A 19973-nucleotide genomic window follows, 5' to 3' on the forward strand; every position below is an offset into this window, starting at 1 on the left:
CAATCAAAAAACTTTCGGACTTTCAACCTGATCAACCTCCACGTCAGAGATGCGATAAGCATACTCGTCTTTTGCGACGTTCGGATTGCTTTAGCGCGGTTGGGGTCTCGAGATTCTTCTCGACATGCTCCGGTCCGGTCTTGCGCATACTGCAAGGAGCAAAGCAAGATCCGATGGATGAACATCCCGAGAGTGCTCTCCACTATGGGCACGTAGGAAGAGCTATCTACCTTCCCGAGACACAAACGTGGTCCTTTTCGCGATCTTTCGCCAGAGATATTCCGATCTCATATACTGGAGTTACAAAGACGACTGTACCGCCACCTGATCCTGTCTCCCAGTCACAAACCTCGTCGAAACCTATTCGAACGGCAGACTCGCAACTCATCCCGCACGTTCTCCCGGAGCTTGCCTCTCAATGGTCTTCTCTTCGAGATGACGCCTTTTCCAAAGTCGTCCTTAATGCAAGCAATATCTGCGATCCACAAGTATCCTCTTTGCTCGATCTAGGGTATGCAACGTATCATGGCGCGGAAGACACAAGAGGTCGAGTACCAATCGCTATCGCGGCGTCGGTTACCGGGGAGTGCGGCAACACAATCTCATTTCGAGTATTGACGGATGAGCCTGTAGAGCTACCGTCAGAAGGATCTGCACTGCGTGTGCCATGTATCGGCCATGCAGAGGTTACTGAATGGTCCAAGCGAGGAGCCCCGATCCAGCACATTTGCTTCGCGCGGCCATTAGAAGAGAAGAGTACATGGATGGCCGCGCGTCTTCAAGAGACGACCACAATATTCCGACCTCTGTACCATCGAGATCCAGTGCCCATGTACATCCCAGACGATGACACGGCCGCATTCTCCGCGCCTCTTCGAAATTCGCGACTCGATGCAAATCCCGTAGTGGACATATCAATTTCGCACACTGGCGGTTTCCCGCATGCTGACGTGACCTTTAACCCATGGTATCCGAGACAGCTCGCTATCGTTGATACCAGAGGCAACTGGAGCATTTGGGAAATATCTGGTAGACAACGACGACGAAGAGCCACCTGGGCTGCTACGTGTGCAAAGAAAGGCACCTTGCCACAGACGGATGATAAGCCTGATTCCACTCGCCCACGACATGATGGCTGGGCATCCATTGAATGGGTTGCCGATTTCTCAACCCTTTTAGTCTCTGATCGACGCTGCCTCATGCTGTATCGGCTAGCGAATGGGGAAAGTGACAGTAATATCGTTGAACTTGGTATGACAAGGCAGTCCGAGTGGATTCTTGATGTACAACGAAGTACCCAGAATGTGTCTCACTTTTTTGTCCTGACAACGTCTCGGCTACTCTGGTTTGATCTCACTACGGCAGCATCAAATGAGTACGGTTCAAGAATGCCGATACGGCCTCGACAGGCCTGGCGCCATTTCCGAGACTCTGAAGACATAACACTACGTTTGAGTGATCTGCTGATCAATGGAGGTATGTGAACTCTCTTTCAATATGACTGTTGGTTCTTGAGCGTATACTAAATGAACTAGAATTGCATATGGTCCTGTATTCCAAGCTTACCGAGCTTGTTCAGGTTTTCCCATGTCCATTTCTAGCAGACGAGCCCACAGAGTTAGTACCTGCGCCGGATCCCTTCCTGTTAGATGTACCATTGCAAGTCAACGAGTCACTAGTCGAGAAAGACTCGCCTGTCCACTACTCAACCTTGCTCTTTCGTGAAATCGGCCACACACCTGCAACAGTGGGTAAATCGCATTACAATTCTGACATGAAGCTCGCCAAGCTATTCTGGATTGACTCAACACTTGCCGTTCATGAGAGCCTTTTCAGGCTTCCGGATGGAAAGCCCGAGGAAGAGGACGAGATGCACCTTGAGACCAGCAAGGTCCTACGTCTGAAGAAGCGACACCATATCCCCAAAAAGAAAACGGACATGAGTGATGAGAACTTCATTGTGGATGACTGGGATGAGACTGTCGCACCTCCCCTGGCGGCTATCCACCAAAAGCTTTCCAGTGATTCCGATATAGATCTCCAGTGGACTTTGGACATGACGTCTATCTACGCGTCTGCTGTGGCAAACTTGGCTATTGGCAGAAGTCCTGACAACTCTGATCCGTTGGGATCTACCTTTGACCAGCTCATCCTCGATCGGGAGAATGACCTTACCGACAGCTCGGCGGGCTGGGTCTCAACCGAAACGATGTAAGTAGCCTGCAACAACATTTTCAACTCGGACGGACTAATGATAATTCAATACAGGCTTGAGCTGAACCGTGGCCGGCCGGTGCTAGAGGATATTGATGACACCGCCTTCCATCTGGCACGTCTGGTCTCTACCATCCTTCCCGAGACGCCTGATGAACAGGCCCCCTTTCGATATATGATACTGCCGCAGAATTTCTCACATGTCTTGCCTGGCATGCCATCCAGCTCCTCAGATGGACCTTCAAGCTTGGATTTCCTGAAAACGTACGACCGACTGGTGGAGGAGTGGGTGACTAGCGTCTCGCACGAAATCCCCCGATTTACATGCGTCATGAAAGAGAGAGTCGTTCGTGGGATTGCACTTGATCTCCTTCTATCACAGATCGTCCGGATATCCAACACAAGTGCCAACGACGTGCCGCAGGAAGCGGAAACCACAGACGTAAATCGAGCTGTGGAAGATGAGCCAATGTCTTCCCAGAATCTCAGCCAGATTTTGCCATCCTCACAACTGCCCAGCAGCCAGATGACGGTCACGGGAGGAACTAGCTCGCAAGCACCATCAAGAAATTCCTCGAAGGAAAACCTGACACCATCCTATCGTGGTCTAGCCGCATTCACTACGTTTAAAGCGCCCCGTCCTATGGCCCGGAATGTGGCCAACTTGCTATCTCACTGGAAACCAGGCGCCGATCCATCCGCCTACGAATGGCAAAAGACCTCACACATGTTGGAGGAAGAAGAGGCACGACGTACAGGAGGACCGAGTCTACCCCGAAGGAGCCGGTCACGAAGGAAATCGCAGCAGCCATCTATGCCCGACGCTACATCCCTGCCAGGCACTCCCATTGCACCCTCCATTCGAACTTGGGGCAGTCAGCCTGCAGATGCACTCCCAGCGCTCCCACTGCCGAGCAGTCAACCGACTCTGGATGAACTCCCGATGACTCAAATGGAGCGCGGGCAGTTCGGAGCACGCGAAGTGAAGAAGAGCCAGAAATCCAAGAAGAAGCGGCGGGCCGCGGGATTTTAGCGTTAATCAGAGCGCGATTATTGCGGTGATTACTGATTACACCTTGTACATACGACATAGTTCCTTCAATAAAAAAAAGTAAATATCCACCACCAATTCAATAAGAAATGACGTGCGACTGATCTCTGCGAATGCGATAAACTCTATGAATGCACTAGTCGAAAGTCGAGCCAATCGCGGAAATGGCTCGAACTAGTTTTCTGACAAATTGCGTCGGAATGCGATCGATAAACACAAGAGTAAACATTATTAAAGCAGAAACCCCTGTACTAATAAGACTACAAACTATATATCCATCTATATAACATCAAACAGGCCAGCTGGTCTCATCACCTCTCCCTCCTACTCTTCATAATCCTTGTATCTTCCCCACTCCTTACTTCGCCCACTTCCAACTTCCCGCCCTTTTTCAATCTCCCCGCAGCCCCGCGGAACATTTCCCCCTTGCAACAATCCCACTCGTCGCAGCCATGTCCGACCACCAGTACAAGTTCAATGTGACCATGACCTGCGGCGGCTGCTCCGGCGCCGTCGAGCGAATCCTGAAGCGTCTGGAAGGTGTGTATACCCTCGAAAATGACCGACTTCAACCTTTTGTCGATCCCCCGTCGATCCGCCGTTGCTGTCCTTTTAATATGTCTGTCGCTCACGCTCAAGTCTTACAGGCGTCAAAACCTTCGATGTCAGCCTCGAGTCGCAGACTGCGAATATCACCACCGAACCTACTGTCTCGTACGATACCGTGCTGGCCGCGATCAAGAAGACTGGCAAGACGGTGAATAGTGGCGAGGCTGATGGACAGACTATGAGCGTTTAAGATGACTATTGGGTTATACGGGGCTGAAGGGAGCTTTGAAGTGAGAATGAGAAAGAGACAGTGTCGTGCATGGCAGTCGGAATAATTATTCTAGAAGGGTGCTGTATTCTTCAGATTTACTTGGAAGACTTGATTGATCGCGTGCTTCCTGGAGAAGAACGGTCTTAGCAGCGCAATGTACCTTTCGCATTCCTTAAAGAGAGACATTTGATACACCTTTTTTTTTCGAGACATTTCGATTTAGCCTAAGAATATATTGTATAATTCAAGGGTACACAGACATAGCTGTAGTGGAGGATAATAATGTATTTGAATTAACATATGAACTTGACCTTGGCATCATAGAATCATAATAACAGGCACTCTAAGAACATGAATAGGCAGCTGGGTATCATAGTATCGTAGACAATGCGTGCGTAAAAATGCATCAATCCCCATCCGGAAAGTCCCACAACGCCTTGAACACAATCTCTCTTGCTCCTTAATCCACAATCACAACGGGCCGTCCATCCGGGACGGTGTACTGCGATGGTGGCTGCGACTCGACTCGTTGCACATAAATTGGACGATTTTGCTCAACCATTTGGAAGGATCGTGGGTCATGGACACGTCTGCAATCATGTTAGTTCAAGAGGAAGTTGCACTAATTATGTGAGCATGAGACAACAGTCCCGGAGGGCTTACCGCGGTGCGCCAAGCCCGCTACCAGGGCGTCTGTCACGAGAAGTGCCACTGGGTTTACTATGAAATTCGCGGGGACTAGATCCGGCATTGGGATGACGAGGCGCCTGACCGTGAGAGACTATCGCTGACCGTGGGCTTCGAGGGTGACGGTTTTCTGTCGGGCCCTGGGAGTGAGGTAGATCTTGAGGGGCATGGGGGTCAGAAATCCTCGTCCGTGCCGGTTGGCCACGGTCCTCTTCCACACGAGGGAGTGGCTGGTGCCTCGGCCGCGGAAGATAGTATTCCACTGGGACTGGGCGAGCCTCACGGTAATCAACCTGACGAACGAAGCCGTCGGCGTACAGCTTCCCGTTGGAGGGAGCAGAATGGACCACGGGATGTTCGGCATCAGTATGAGATCTCCAAATGGGCGCTCGTTGTTCTTCAGGGTTTGTCGGCCGCACACGGTCCAAACGGGGACTACGATCCTCATAGTAAGCTGGACGAAGTTCCGAGTAAGAAGCATCGGCCGGTAGCCCGATGGCGCGATCACTAGAGGTAACAGTGCTGCTGTATCCAGGGAGACCTGGCTGGGATGAATGCATGGATATTGGTCCATAGGGATCGGTCATACGTGTCCGCTCTAGAGGGGGCCTGACATTCGCGTTGACCTGAGATGGAGCCAAAGGGGCGGCGGTTCTCTGGTGGGGGTGTCCTATAGCTAGAGGCTGTTCTGCGAGCAAAGGAAGATCCCGAGGGAGATAAAACCTGTCCTGCGTATGAGGCTCTGGCGGGATAACCTCATCGCGGCGGTATGGTCCTCGCGGTCCTTCGGGGATAGGATGCCCCGTGGGTCTTGCGTTCCGGTCATGGAGGCGTGGGTTTACAGAGCCGGCAGCATAATGCGCCAGCCGTCTCCTCTTGCAGCTCTGATCATCCGGGCTGTCTGGGGCCATGGCATGAGCGTGCCGGGAGGTCTCACTCTGAGAATGACCGGGGGTTACGGAACAAAGCGACATCCTGTTGGTCAGATGCACTAAGCGGCCATCTGCTCGGCGCTTTTCTGCGAGGACAGGTGACTCCATCAATTCAATTGAAGGGATTGCGTCCTCACGACTTGGTCCTGTCCTAGGATGAAAGGGACCAGTAAGATCAGTCCGGGGTCCAAAATGGCTATCCCTTGTTGGGTGGTGTAGCTCCTGCGGCCCGCTCACAAACACCGGCGCATCGGCACCATTGTTGAGTGACACGGGGAACCTCTCCAACCGAGCACTAGAACTTGTGTTCGGGTATGATGATATACCCTGAGAGTAACCAGCATTAGCAGCAGGATAGTTTCCCGCATCCAAATGACGAATTTCATGCGATTTCTGTGTGATTAGTGGTGGCGGTCGCCCGCTGGATTCATATTGGGCAACCATCGCTGGGGGCTCCAAAGGAGGGCGTCTTTCTTGGGCACCTACATGGCTCCTCCCGGATGGGGGATCCGTTGGTGGCATGGCAAGTAGTCGCTGTCCAGAATTATCAACGTAAACGGGGCCTGACAAAACTCTGGGGACGGTCTCCATGGAAGGCAGTGCAACTTCTCGTCGTCTGGGGGGATCTGGCATATCATGAATAACAACAGGACGTTTCCCATACCGCGGACTCTGCTTTTCACCGGACGTAGCACTGCTGACAGGGATCTGTCCAGTACCGTTGGCTTCGGCTCGATACCGATTCAGTGCGCGATTCCAGGCTTGATATCTGTTGAATCCACGGCGGTTGATGGCATTCTGGGCCGGTACCCTAGTGACAATCCGATATCCAGGCGGGGCTTCCTCAGACTGCTCTCGCAATGGATCCTGTGTGGCGAAATGCACGGCACTGATCGGTTGAGTTTGAATCTCATGGGTCCGGGCATTACGCGAGAGAATCTCCATGCTGCGGTCCCTAGTACCTGATGGTACAAGGCCTTCTTCCTCTTCTGTTTCACTGTCATCGTCATCCGATATGACGATAACCTCGCGGAAGACATCCTCAAGAGCGGTCTGTCCATTTTCATCGTCTCCACGCCATGCGATAACTTTGGATAGGGTCACTTGCTCCACCTCCGACCTAGCTTCATGAAATGATTTCTGCTTCAAAAGGCGATCATAATCAGTGTAGAGGTGGCGAATGTGTGCCACCACTGCCAGCTGTGCTCTGCGAGCCAAAGGCAACTCCGATGCTGTGCCGACTTTCCGTTGACCCTGACACCGTACATATAGATATCAGGTACCTCCGATCTTTCTCATCCATTCGCCTCATAGAATATTCTCAGCGGACTCACCTTTTGAAAAGCCGTCTTGATAATCTGGTTGAGATCGTTGTCAGGAATGTTAGGGAACAGGTCCCTGATTGCATCTCTCGCTTCGGTGTTGATTGTAATTTGATCGACCTCGGGGTTCGTTTGGGGGTTTTCTTGTAGAGTACCAAGTGTGTGGAAGGGGACTGCTTTCCCAGCACTTGTAAGGTAAAGGCCTAGCTCTGAGCAAGCTGCGGCGACGACTGTGCTTGGGAAATGATACCCTATCCTATGGACATGTTGAGATAGATTATGTGTGCCCATGTGAGGTGTTGTCTGGTCGAGTTGAGCAACGTGCGAGGAGAAGGGAAGGAGAAGATGTATATGTCTTACCGAGACCGCGTAGACCTGGAGCCCATCTTTTCGACAACGCTCCTTGCAAGATGTGGTCAGAAGCGGGTTTCCCGCTGGGATGAATGTATAACCACTGGGTGCCTGGGCTTCAAAACAGATCTATAGTTGACCGTTTAGTGATCGTTCCGTACGAAGCTGATTCTCAAGCACGTACCACGCTCCGTAGCTTTTTCTTCTCTTGAGTGACCGTCTCCATGATCACCTTATGCTTGCGAGCTCTCCTCTGGACAGCGCGACTGGGCGCGCGCCGAGCCGAAGCTGACATGGCCCCCCTCACGACCCGTGCCATTTCTTCGTAAATCGGCTTTCGATGCAGCCCGGCAACAAGTTCTCTTCAACACATGTTTTCTGAATCGGCGCGGGTGGCTCGAAGGAGGAGACGTCGAGAGAAGGAGCGCAGATTCGTAGGAACGGAGCGGTCAGTTCATAAACCTGGGGTTGGGTTTCACTGGGGTACAACGGGTGGGTGTACTTCAGGGCTCGAGGGGAGGCACGAAGGGAATGGAGGAACACGGCACGTTGCAGAAGAACACGTCTTATTAGCTACTGGAGCCAGGTCGACAAAAGACAAGTAAAGCACGAATACTGCAGGTTCGCATCCCAAGTAAGGTGGGGGGAAATGCGAAGACGAAGCGATTGCGGCCCAAAGTCACCTGTCTCGAACGGGACTAGCGTTGCCTGAGGCCGACGAAAAGTGAAGCTGCCACCGCCCGACGAGCCAAACGGAACAGATCAAACTAACAACTACTCCACCATGAGCGCTTCTCAGATCAGACCGCTGGTCAACCAGCAAGAGATCGTTCATGCATACCGTCATCTCTACCGACAAGGTCTAAAGGCCATCAGATATGCGGCCCCGAGCCGGCATGTCCTTCGAACTACCTTGCGGACGTCCTTTCGAGCTTCTCCACCTGCGGAGTTCAACCCGTCAAGAATCGCCAACACTCTCCGGTTTCTTGAACGCGCCGCCGACATGACGGGTCTAGAACACAAGATTTTCAAGAACTTGCTACTATCTCGGTATTGGGAACTGCCGCAGATTGCCAAAGAGAGTCGCATGTAAGTTGCCCGTCACACCCTGTTAGCATGGAAAGTGGAGAGAACATCGCTGACTTGCGAATTAGTCTACGAAGCCTTGGACTTGGCAACGCAGAGCACCAACTGCGGAAAAGTGCCTATGACCAACTTAATTTGACAGTGGAGCGCCTGAACGAGAGCCTAGGGACGTGTCTAAAGTGAAATGGGACCCTTACATTAAAGGTGATGGTGGCATGATACCCGTCTGATTCGCCGCACCACCACTTCAATCCTACGTTGGGCCTCCGTACTTCAGTTTGGGCAGACACCGAGATGTATAGACCCACGAGGCAGGTTTCCGGAATGGGGATCGAGCATCAATCTCTCCCTTATTCTGCAATCTAGTCGCCTTACCTCCGTTGCGCCTGGATTCACGGGAGACTCCCGGATTGACCGTCTGTCCAGGGCAGATCGTCATTCTCCTGCTACCCTCTGTCGCATCGCACTGTTCACCAACAATAAGTTAGGGAGGATCTGCAAATTGCAGTCCACACGGTTTTTACCACCTCTCAGAGCTATTTTCTGCCACGCAGTTCGCCTTATCCCCAGGGATCTATAGAGCCAAGGAGCTGTAATCGGATTGGTTCCAGTCTGCTGCAAGCCTGTGATTTGTGGAGGATAGTCCAGTCAAAAGTAGAATTGTCAATACATTGAGCAGCTTCATTTACTACCAGATTTGGAGCTCAATCTCCAACAGACTCTAATTCCATGGCGCCGTGAATAATCGCATGTAAATTTAGTTGGGTTCATACTTCCAAAGGCCATGGCGGGGGCATGTGATGATGATGATTCAGCAGCCCGACGTCACATGCCAAACTTGGACCTCCGCACCTCTCGACTGTCTCCTCCACTGCAAGGAAAGAGGTTGAAGGTGATTGTGATTGCATTCAATCTGATTCACCTCAGCCCTTCATGAGCAGCTTTATCACCTCACTTCTAACTGAGCTCGGGTTCCGCACACGCCTTCCCCGCACCCTCCAACCTCGACCCGAAGCGGAGGCCTCATCGAACGGACAGACGTACGCGCCTTCGAACCAAACCGGTGATTCCTCGAGTCTTGAGATTGGCAAAGATCTTGGGGTAATAGATCAGACCAGCGGAGATGCAGGAAATTTGCCTGCGCCTCCCTTCTTTACAACCTTACCGAAAGAGATGGATGGCCGAATCCCAGAGCCGGAGGGCAGTCGACTAGCGCCTCATCATGCTCAAATTGCCGACAACCAACCCATACCGGTGACCAACACCCACCCGAATGGCCCTATCACGCGAAATGATAGCTCCGTACTTTCAGCGGCCTTGGAGGGACAGAGACCCGAGCAGGGTGGGACATTGGGGCAACAGGCGCCGCCATTGGGCACAGATATGGGTCTGAGACAGGACGGCGTCGGGCAATCACCAACCGGTGCATTGAATATTGATGAACTCGGCCAAAAGTCACTGCCAGCGGATGATGGAATGGGTTGGCTAAGGAAGAAGATCCACGCTATTCGGGATCTGGACCTCAACAATAACGAGAAGGCCCGCATGGTCCACGAGTTGATGACAGAGAGCTACAATTCTTCTCGAACCTTACCACCAGTCTCTCCCTCAATGCTTTCGCCAATGCTGAGCTCCCCGGGTGTAGGCCATCCCGTTAGTTCTCCCACTTCGGAGATGAGACAACTTTCAGATCCAACACCGACGAGCCCCACATTTCCAACGTCGATCCCCCAATATGAAACTCAGTTCTCACTTACCCCCGATGACTTACGACCAACATACGTTCCAAAAGTTGAGCCCGAATCGCCAGTAGCTGAAGCTGTTGATGCTGCCGACGAGGATCCGGATACGGAAGAATGCGACGAAGCGATCTTAGGTTGCCAGCACTATCATCGAAATGTCAAGTTGCAGTGCCATACTTGCAAAAAATGGTACACCTGCCGATTCTGTCACGACGCTGTCGAAGATCATCCTCTAATTCGCCGAGACACTGAGAATATGCTATGTATGATGTGTGGACATGCTCAGCCTGCGGCACAGAACTGCAGACAGTGCGACGAGCAGACTGCCCAGTACTACTGCGATATTTGTAAGCTCTGGGACAATGACAGCAAGAAGAGCATATATCACTGTTACGACTGTGGGATTTGTCGAATTGGTCAGGGACTCGGAAAGGATTTCTTCCACTGCAAGGTAAATTCCAACCATGAGCTCCTTGAAATACATGATCCCAGTACTAACAATACCTAGACATGCTCCGTTTGCTTGCCTATCTCAATCGAAGACACTCATAGATGCATTGAAAGATCAACCCAGTGCGATTGTCCCATTTGCGGAGATTACATGTTCACCTCTCCAGAAACCGTGGTCGTGATGCGATGTGGACATAGTCTTCATCACAAGTGTCTCTCGGAGTATTCAAAAACATCGTTCCGCTGTCCAATCTGCAGCAAGACTATAACGAACATGGAGTCGACCTTCAGAAATCTGGATCGCACGATCGAGAGCCAACCGATGCCCGCTGCATTTAAGGACACGAAAGGTCTCATATATTGTAATGATTGTGGGGCCAAATCCGTCGTCAAGTACCACTGGTTGGGCTTGAAATGTGACCTGTGAGTACCAAATGAGTTCTTATTGACGAGCCGAACACTGACATATGCAGGTGTGAATCATATAATACCGCGCAACTTCGGGTTCTGCAAGGGGGAGACATTACTGAAGTGCTCGAGGAGGAAGGCGTCGGAGAACTCGCGTCTCGCCCGCGCTCAGCATCTTTAAACCCGGACGGGGAACCTGCAACCTCATTGGCAGCGTTGCATCTTAACACAAATCCTGCTTCTTCACGCTTGAGCGTTCCGTTATCTGTCGGCGCTGGCGATGACAGGCGGTTTGTCTCTTATAATATGACTCATGGGCGTGCCATTTCGCCGGTGGTTAGCAATTACTTTGGTTTACCCACTGAGCGTGAGTCGGAGAAGCCGTCCTCGTTGCCTTTCTTCGGTGGCGCATCCCGCACTGAAGGTGAAACGGAGTACGGCGCATTGAATTTCCTGAGCAAAAAGCTTCGTGATCGATATGGATTCCTGGCAGGTGATGCGACAACCGCCGAGGCCGCCTCATCAGCAATTGATGAGGATGAGGATGACGAAGAAGACGATGACGTGGAGTCTTCAGACTCTTCAGACACAGATGAAGAAGAGAATGACGAGGATGACGATGACGACGGAGGGGAATATATCGACCTTTTTGGCCATCGATGATCGCACCCGTTCACCCTCCCCAACGCCCGAATTTTTTCTTCACAGCCCATGGACCAGACATGTCTGCGAAATAATGCAGCGAGCGAGTCGGAATGGCTTGATCCTTTTTACAACTGGGGTCCATTTACGGGCGCTTTGGTCGTCCTCTCGCTCCACTCGCGGCTCTCTCACACCGAGCAGCCTGGCTGCACCCTGTGCCTTGCAATGCAGTTTCATCTTCCCATGCTTACGATCTGCCCTCAACCTCGTGTTCTCAAGGAAAGAGCTTCTGAACATCAAGCAAGCGTGGGAGCGTGGACTATTCTCTCTGCAAACACCTCACAAGACTCGCAGCACCTTCTCTAGGACCAGAGGCCACACAGCAGCTATGCTTGACTTTCAAGGGCAGTTCGGGTAGTCCGTCAAAGATGCATCTTGGTGATGTCTTTGAAATATCGCTCCCATACTGGAAATCCCCTCTGTCGTTCGAGCTTCCCAGCTGTTGAATGGCCACTTGGACGTTTCTGTCCAATTCTTTGCATTTAGAAAAGCCTGCCTTCCTTGGCATGGCGCCTGCATATCTCTCATCTAGAAGCGTTAGCATTACGGCGAAATGGAAATCATTTTTTCGATATACTTTAGTAGCCTTAGGAATTGAGTTGATGATTGAGGAGCCTTGAATAGTATTGGGGATCATATAGGATCATACTCGTAGCACTACGAAAAAGCTCCAGTGATACTACGATTCTAAGTCTAATTAGGGCCGAAACTGACAAGTAGCATCTAGTATATTCGATATATCCGTCCTTCTGTATGTTCGTGAAAGTTCAGTTCTCTGAAACACGACCTAGGCCTAGCTAGGCACGCTAATGGCCTTTTAGAATATATTTCTAATCATCTTTTTAGAGATCCCTAGTAAGATCTCTCGATTTAATAACTAATAAGATAATTTAGAAGCTTAGTTACCTAGGGGTTTAAGCTTTCGGAATCCATTATATATGGCTGTACATAACGGCTGACCGTGGTCCTGCCACTCAGGAGCTAAGCGTCGAAATATGCGGGGTCCTCGGCGCATTGCCGTTAATACAAAACTCCAGTTAGCCTGAAAACACTAGTTTGCATCTACCGTGGTACGTGAGTTCGGCTTTCAGGGCCATTCACTCATCTTCGGTGGGCTTCACCCCGCCGGAGCGCCTCCGCCGGAGTGTTGGCTCTTCGGGCATCCCACTGGACATCCCGCTTCGGAGGCTGCAGTGACACGATCGGCTGAGTCTCCTCCCGAATGCTTTTTCAACTCGAGAGAAAGCCGGAACATGTGGGATACTGTTCGCTCAAACTCCGATTTGAAGATAATTTCGGGATAGGAGAGTCCCCGATCTTCGATAGTGCTATAAGGGCTACGATCTGCTCCATAGGTTTAAAAAGTACATTCGCATATCGGAATTCTCTAGACTGAGACTTGAGCTTTGGAATCAGCCATGGAATATCCTCAGGAGAGCTTTGTCGGCACAACCTTTACGCCAGGGTCCTTCTGGGCGCGCCGGCGTGAAGTCGTGCGAAGCCAGACCCTGCGGCACCAGCTGAAAATGCTCAAGGAGACTGGCCGCTATGATGCGTTCAAGCTGAAGTGGCATCCAAGCTACGATGATCCTCCCACCGTCTATCCGGTTCCAAACCATCAATTTTGGGACTCTGACGTCGCCAAGTGGATTGAAGGAGCCTGTTACTTGCTCATGGACTCATTTGATTCGGAGATCGATGCCGCAGTGAAAGAGCTAGTGCAGATGATTCGAGGAGCGCAGCAGCCAGATGGATATTTGAACATTCATTACACTGTCGTGGAACCAGGCAAGAGGTTTACCAACCTGCGGGATATGCATGAGTTGTAGGTCATTGCGAATACGCTACCCTGCATCGGAACTATACTAACAATGTTCGATCTAGATATAATGCAGGTCATCTCATTGAGGCTGCTCTTGCCCATCACCTGTACTACAAGAATGATGAGCTGCTGTCTCCGATTCTCAAGTACGTAGATCTTTTTGTGACTACGTTTGGAGACCAGGACGGCCAGCTGGCTGGGTATCCAGGACATCCGGAGATTGAGCTCGCTCTGCTGCGCTTGTACAAAGTCACAGGAGATCAAAAGCATCTGAAGTTGGCGCAATTCTTCATTGAGGAAAGAGGCAACCAAAAAGGTGGCAAAGAGCAACGCCCTTACTACGACGTGGAAGCGGAAGCGAGGGGTGAAAACGAACATGAACTGCCCATGTGCTATCCAGCCGCAAGAAGCTACTGGTATCAACAAGCCCATAAGCCAATCGCCGAGCAGGAAACTATCGAGGGCCATTCGGTTCGAGCGATGTATCTCCTCACAGCAGTTACAGATCTTGTTCGCATTCATGAACCTACCAGTGAAACCGGGACGAAGTTCTTACCAGCTCTCCATAAGCTTTGGTCAAATATGGTTGAGAAGAAGTCTTATGTTACTGGTGGAATTGGTGCAATCAAGAAATGGGAAGGGTTTGGTATCGACTACTTCTTGCCTCAAGGCACAGACGAAGGCGGGTGCTATGCAGAGACATGTGCCGCCATCGGAGTTATGATGCTGGCTGAGCGCTTGCTACGTGTGCGTTTTACCCCGTGGTGCAAAAGCTTCGACCGCTGACAATATATTAGATTGAACTGAACAGCCACTACGCTGATATCATGGAGCTATGCATGTACAATGCTGTTCTTACTGGTATGAGTCTGGATGGGAAAGCCTTCACATACGTGAATCAGCTAGCCTCCTCAGATAAAGATCTCTCGGAGCGTTATGAATGGTTTGAGTGTGCTTGTTGCCCACCAAATGTCACTCGAACTCTAGGTTTCCTTGGAGGTTACTTCTGGACTCACGCTATAAGCCAGCAGAGTGCGGTGGTCAATGTGCACATGTATACTTCCGCTACTTTGAGTCTCAAGGTTTCCAACTCAACACTGACTGTCACTCAAAAGACCGACTGGCCATGGAATGGGGATGTGGAATTTGAGACTCGCACCGAGGGACCGCCCGTTGATCTCGAGCTACGTCTGAGAATCCCTGGTTGGGCAACGTCATGGGAGGTGAGTAGAACCCAGGCTTGCCATAGATCCAGATACTAATCAAGATCAAATCAGATTACTCCTCGCCTCGACAATCTCAAGATCGAAAATGGCTACCTGCATCTCAGTACCGAGTGGCTACAACAAAACTCGAAATTCCGCCTCTCCTGCCCAATGAAGCCACGATTCGTTCGCCCTAATCCTTTAACTATGCAGCCCGTCGCATATGTCACACGCGGCCCGATCGTCTACTGTGTCGAGGATATAGATCACCCATGGGAGAACCAGCATTTTAAGGTATGTATAAGTTGAGGGGGGTGTTGTGAAAACATGAAACATCCTGACATGAGACTAGCGTACGATTCTTGACCTGAACGCAACTTTGAAAGAAGAGCCGCAATCTGAGCCAGACTCTTATGTCGCCATTGTGGCTGAGAATGGTGTGAAGGGCGAACTCGATACGTCAGCCTGGGAGGGCCAAATTGTAGCCGAGTCTAGTGATGAAGTTTCCAAGTCCTCGAAGGATTTGAACTATATCCCTTACTATCTTAGAGCCAACCGGGGTGGAAAGGGTCAGATGAGAGTGGGTCTGCGTGTACTCTAAAGCAGGATATGTATAGGGACAAAGAAGCCTACAATGATCATATATCAATGACCAAGTGAAAAGGCTCTATGGGGCTATACCGCGACCGACTACGTGCGACACAATATTCGGTTCAACCTCGACGGAGTCGACTTGAAGAAGTAAACGTAGAGACATTGTTGGAATTATCCTACATTATGCTAAGATATTTCCATTGATCACTCTTGCAAAGCATGTCCCGAGAGAGACCTGGCAAAGTGTTTGGAAAGATGCAATTCGAATCATCCTCCTTCTGGGCGAACGAGGGATCGTGAACGAGGATGTCAAAACAGGAAGTTTAATTTCATTGTGAACAAGGTTGTAGACAAAATTTTTAAGCTTCTCATAATTAATTTAGCGCTATGCAAGTTCTGCAAGGATTACAAAGACGAGGAAGAATGGCGGCGAAGGCAGGTAGGAAGAAGGGGCAATTGGACGTGTGATGGGGAGATCTTTGGAAGGGGGGTTGCCTACAATCAAACTCCTTGCAGCGAGAAGTTGACTGGTGATTTCCAAATAGATGACCGAGTTCCTTATCTTTCAGTCCTTAAGTCCTTCAAGGTTGAGTCCTTAACTCGGGCCTTATTAGGCGAGGGCGGGCCTTGCTGCAGGATCACACATGACCAATAAGTATCAGGCGCCGTGGAGGTGGCAGGAAGGTGGAAGTCAGGAGACTTAGAGTGTCGTGGATAAGTTTATTTTATTGGTTAGTTCTCGAATATTATGTGAGGGTTTCCGCTTGCAGTTATTATGTTGGTGACGCTACTTCGAGTATTCTATAGCTCCGACAGCAGATGTATACATGAGATGATGCTGCGTAGGGTTAAACTGCTAGGCTTCGATACCACAGACAAGGCAACCAAGTAGGTATTATAAATAAATACAAACCTTCGATAGCATATTTGACTCCGATCCAATATATCCAAACCATAATAGGCCTAGAAGTTAGTCTGCTGGTGCCCAAGAAGGTCAAGTGCCATCCCCAAATGTCACGGCCGTGGGCTTAGCTAAGCATCGTTGACGTCTTTCTGCTTGCGGCCATGCGATTCCATCGGATCAGCAATCAACAGTCAGGCCTGCCCGGTTTCGTGGACGGGCAAGCCTAATAATAACGTTCATTTTCTTCGGTTATCTCTTCTCTCCTTTCTCCTTCTTCCAACATGGAATGATTCCTCTCCTTTATTCTGAAACGAAGCACGGATCCCTCCGCAACCCCGGCCGCCGCCCTGTTATGAGCATACTCCTCCGCGTTTAGTTTCAGGCTTCCAGATTGCTTGCCTCCTCATTTGAGATCTTGACTCTATAAAGAGCGCGACAGAGACCAGGTTGGTCCGAAAGTGCCCTTCGCTCCGAGTTCACGGCCTCGTCTAATCGCTTATCAGTTCAGAGCTGCCCCGCCGCGTTCCTCCCATTTGCTCCCCCTACAGCGTGTCGCACTGGTCCCGTCTCTCTCTCTTCGACTCGACGATGATGCGTCGTAACTCCGACATCGAGATCCAACTCCCTGATGCGGGGCCAACCCCCCTTTCTCCCGACTCCGTGAACGAACCTGACGTGGAAATGACATCCGAGGAACCGGCACCTCCGCTTACCCTCCCACCGCACATCGCCGCTCGCTTCTACCGCCGAAACAGCAAGGTTCGGCGCTCCTCTGCGGCCTCTTCACGACGCAGTTCTATTTCCTCGCTGCACTCACACCACTCCAACGCATCTTCAAATGGCTCCACGAGCACGGATCATATTGCACAGCATCTTCGGCGCACCTCTATCCTCGAATCCCGCAAAGCCCGACTAGCCGATCGCGCACTACACGCCGAAAAGGTGCGGCTGCGCGCCGCCCTGGCAAAGGCAGCAACCAGAAATTTGCATAGCGAAGAGCGCGCTTTGGCAGCTCAACAAGCCCGGGAGCGTCTGCTGGCTGACATTGCGGCCAAGTGCGAGGACCAAGTCAAGCGAGCCAAGAAGAAGGCCGAGGACCAGCGGGAGAAACAGGCCGCTGAACACGCACGTCTCCGGCTTGAAATGGCCGAGAAATTTGCAGAGGCAGAGAAGCGACGGGTACTTTACCAGCAAACTCATCGACGCCAGCGTACAAGCAGCTTGCCGGCTGCGGAGGAGAAGAAAATGGCCCGAGCGGTCACCAAGTCTTTGACGCAGGACGCTGCTGCTCGGAAGGTCCAGCGAGTCTGGAGAACACACCACGCAAAGGCTGTGATGCAGGAATTCCGCTCATTGAACCTGTCAGTCAGCCAAGTTCGCGAAATGTCTTTCGAGAAGGTGGGAGCCCTTCTCTCGAACAAGGCCGTGCTGGATACCATGACCAAGGTCCTCCGCCTGTGCGGATTACAAGACATGGAGGGCGGGGCGATGGGTGAGAGAGGCGCAGTGCGCACCTTTCTCAGCAGCTATTTAATTGTCACCCATCCGACCGAGGTTCTGAGCGGTGATGGAGAACAGGAGCAGGACTTGATCAACAAGGCGCGTGAGCTTCTGGTGGTATTTGATCAGGTCACTGCGTTGCTTTCGTCTGGTTGTTGCTCACCAACTGTGATAACCGCGGATCTCCAGTCTTTGTGCGAATCGTATAATGTGTTTTTCTCAGCCTTTCATGCCTGGAAGTCTCACGACTCGACCGTTTTGATTGAAATTATGCTTGCGCAGTTTGTCGAACTAGAACTTATCTGGCAGACAGTGAAAGATGACGAAGCCGGGGGCGCGGCTGATGATTATCGTCAGGGCATTCGGCAAAATCAGATCCTTCTCCTAGCCCGGCTCAAGCGACTTGCAGGCTCGGATAAAGCCATGGAGATGATCAGACAGTCTCTCAGGAGGGCCAAGCGAGAGAAGAAACGCTCTGCCTCGAAGCAGGCCATTCCTCGTTCTACCGAAGTAGCGGCAGCTTCGTCGACGGACGTCCTGACCGAGAGTGTTACATCCCCCATCAGCGAGTCCTTTAACAATGTGGATGCCGCCGTTCTCCAAGAGCTGGATAAGCAGCGCGCGTCTCCACATGAACGATTTACCAAGATTCTTACTGCCCTTCCCGAGAATCGGGTTTTGGTACACGAGCTTCTGCTTAATAAAGAATACAAGATAGAGGAGGCATCATACACGGATCCTAGACGGCAAATTATGGAGCATATGTGCGAACAGATGAGACGGGATGTGGAAGCAGGGAATGGCACTGGCTGGACTGTTGCCATGGCCACTGTGATCCAAGACCGTTTACTACGCTCACTTCGACCCGGCAACTCCCTTTACGTCCTTATCAGCGAAGTGTTGGACCCGAAGCTGGTTGAGAGCCAGTGCAAGGCGGGCTCATTCTCTTATGAGAATTTCTTCAGCTTCATGAACAATATCTTGCCTCGCCTCTGCGCGCCATATCGAGACCCAGTCGTCAAAGCATTCGCCGAGGATACCTCTGGCGACGCCATCGATCGACTGGCGAGATTGATGAGTATAATTGACCTGCTGTCACTGGATCACACGAATTTCATGATCCAAGTCGCCGCGCCACAGCTTATCCAGGAGGCGCCAGGTTATGAACAGCGGACCTTTGACAAGGGTGTTGCGGATGGTACGACCACACTTGGAAAGACCCGACGTTTCTGGCGCACCAATCGAAAGATTATTGTCGACGAAATGAAGAAGCGAGACCCGGAGAATATACACGGAGAGCCTCGCCCCCCTGCGTCCCGAGTGTATGCACACGGTCTTGCGGACCTGGTCCTGAGCAACGGTATAGTATCCGAGGATCTGATCCCGGAGACGCTGGCGCTTGACCAGCAGCGACTTGAGCGGCTACACGCGAAAGCGTTCCAAATTGTGGCGACAGCGTCCATCTTGCTGACTGCCAAGAATTTGCTGAAGCGGGATGCACGGTCTCAGTGGAAGCCAGAGGCCGATCGGATCCTGTCTCTGAACTTCAACGAGATTAGTGCAGAGCGAGTGCACTCCATCCTCGAGTCGACGCATCCCATGCCGCCGGCTGCCAGTGCCCAGCTTGCGGCCACAATTAGACGAGTTCTTACACCTGTTGCTACCGCAAGCTCTTCCGCTGCATCCCAGCCTGCGGTGCAGGTTCATGCGGATGCATCTTCCGAGCCGTCGACCGCCGCGCCTGCCGCCAACGGGCCTTCTGCACCAAGCTTCTCTGACCCGGTGGCCAAGCTCATTCTCTCCCGCCTGCGGAGCCATGTCTTGTCTCGCCTGAGTGCATCAAGCGCCTCCGAGAGAGTCCGAGCTACCACGACCGCAAGTCAGAGCCTCGCCGCTGCGGGTATGCCGGAGTTTGTCAGCGAAGTCGGCAAGTTGGTTGATGAGCTGGAGAAAGTGCGTGAGGTCGATTGGCTCTGCCATAACAGCGTGTATGAGCGTCTCTGTGAAGAAGGCGTTCCCCCACAGTAAATGGCGTCGAGGCATTCTAATTATATTATTATATCGTGACCTTGGGGGTTAATTGTTTCTCCCCTTTTTCATTGCTAGTGTTAGTGCTACGTTTTGTTCATTTCTTTCATACAGCTCGCAATCGCATTTGATCTGTTTTGCTCGGGAGGCTTGCA

General features: G+C 51.4%; 7 protein-coding genes across 7 annotated transcripts; 6 read left to right on the top strand and 1 right to left on the bottom strand.

Annotated features, from left to right (window-relative positions):
• Positions 1–173: 173 nt before the first annotated feature.
• On the top strand, positions 174–3247 carry N7496_006244 (uncharacterized protein; the record flags this gene model as incomplete). The annotated part of the gene is made up of 3 exons (XM_056699173.1): positions 174–1476; positions 1536–2211; positions 2269–3247. The coding sequence occupies 3 exons, from the start codon at positions 174–176 to the stop codon at positions 3245–3247; spliced, it is 2958 nt and encodes a 985-aa protein (XP_056554586.1).
• Positions 3248–3717: 470 nt separating this feature from the next.
• On the top strand, positions 3718–4064 carry N7496_006245 (copper metallochaperone ATX1; the record flags this gene model as incomplete). Its single annotated transcript, XM_056699174.1, has 2 exons — positions 3718–3805; positions 3913–4064. The coding sequence occupies 2 exons, from the start codon at positions 3718–3720 to the stop codon at positions 4062–4064; spliced, it is 240 nt and encodes a 79-aa protein (XP_056554587.1).
• A 481-nt stretch (positions 4065–4545) lies between these two features.
• N7496_006246 (DUF2293 domain-containing protein) lies at positions 4546–7696 on the bottom strand (the record flags this gene model as incomplete). Its single annotated transcript, XM_056699175.1, has 5 exons — positions 4546–4675; positions 4749–6958; positions 7039–7329; positions 7387–7506; positions 7562–7696. 5 exons carry the CDS (start codon positions 7694–7696, stop codon positions 4546–4548), a joined length of 2886 nt encoding a protein of 961 aa, XP_056554588.1.
• A 465-nt stretch (positions 7697–8161) lies between these two features.
• On the top strand, positions 8162–8646 carry N7496_006247 (uncharacterized protein; the record flags this gene model as incomplete). Its single annotated transcript, XM_056699176.1, has 2 exons — positions 8162–8466; positions 8532–8646. The coding sequence occupies 2 exons, from the start codon at positions 8162–8164 to the stop codon at positions 8644–8646; spliced, it is 420 nt and encodes a 139-aa protein (XP_056554589.1).
• Positions 8647–9396: 750 nt separating this feature from the next.
• Positions 9397–11726, top strand: N7496_006248 (RING finger and CHY zinc finger domain-containing protein; the record flags this gene model as incomplete). Its single annotated transcript, XM_056699177.1, has 3 exons — positions 9397–10656; positions 10714–11078; positions 11129–11726. The coding sequence occupies 3 exons, from the start codon at positions 9397–9399 to the stop codon at positions 11724–11726; spliced, it is 2223 nt and encodes a 740-aa protein (XP_056554590.1).
• Positions 11727–13183: 1457 nt separating this feature from the next.
• N7496_006249 (glycoside hydrolase family 127 protein) lies at positions 13184–15393 on the top strand (the record flags this gene model as incomplete). Its single annotated transcript, XM_056699178.1, has 5 exons — positions 13184–13590; positions 13650–14334; positions 14385–14810; positions 14865–15086; positions 15145–15393. The coding sequence occupies 5 exons, from the start codon at positions 13184–13186 to the stop codon at positions 15391–15393; spliced, it is 1989 nt and encodes a 662-aa protein (XP_056554591.1).
• Positions 15394–16878: 1485 nt separating this feature from the next.
• N7496_006250 (IQ calmodulin-binding motif domain protein) lies at positions 16879–19818 on the top strand (the record flags this gene model as incomplete). The annotated part of the gene is made up of 1 exon (XM_056699179.1): positions 16879–19818. One exon carries the CDS (start codon positions 16879–16881, stop codon positions 19816–19818), a length of 2940 nt encoding a protein of 979 aa, XP_056554592.1.
• Positions 19819–19973: the final 155 nt, after the last annotated feature.

Source organism: Penicillium cataractarum (genome assembly GCF_028827025.1).
Source record: "Penicillium cataractarum strain IBT 29864 chromosome Unknown utg000005l, whole genome shotgun sequence".
Lineage (NCBI taxonomy): Eukaryota > Fungi > Ascomycota > Eurotiomycetes > Eurotiales > Aspergillaceae > Penicillium > Penicillium cataractarum.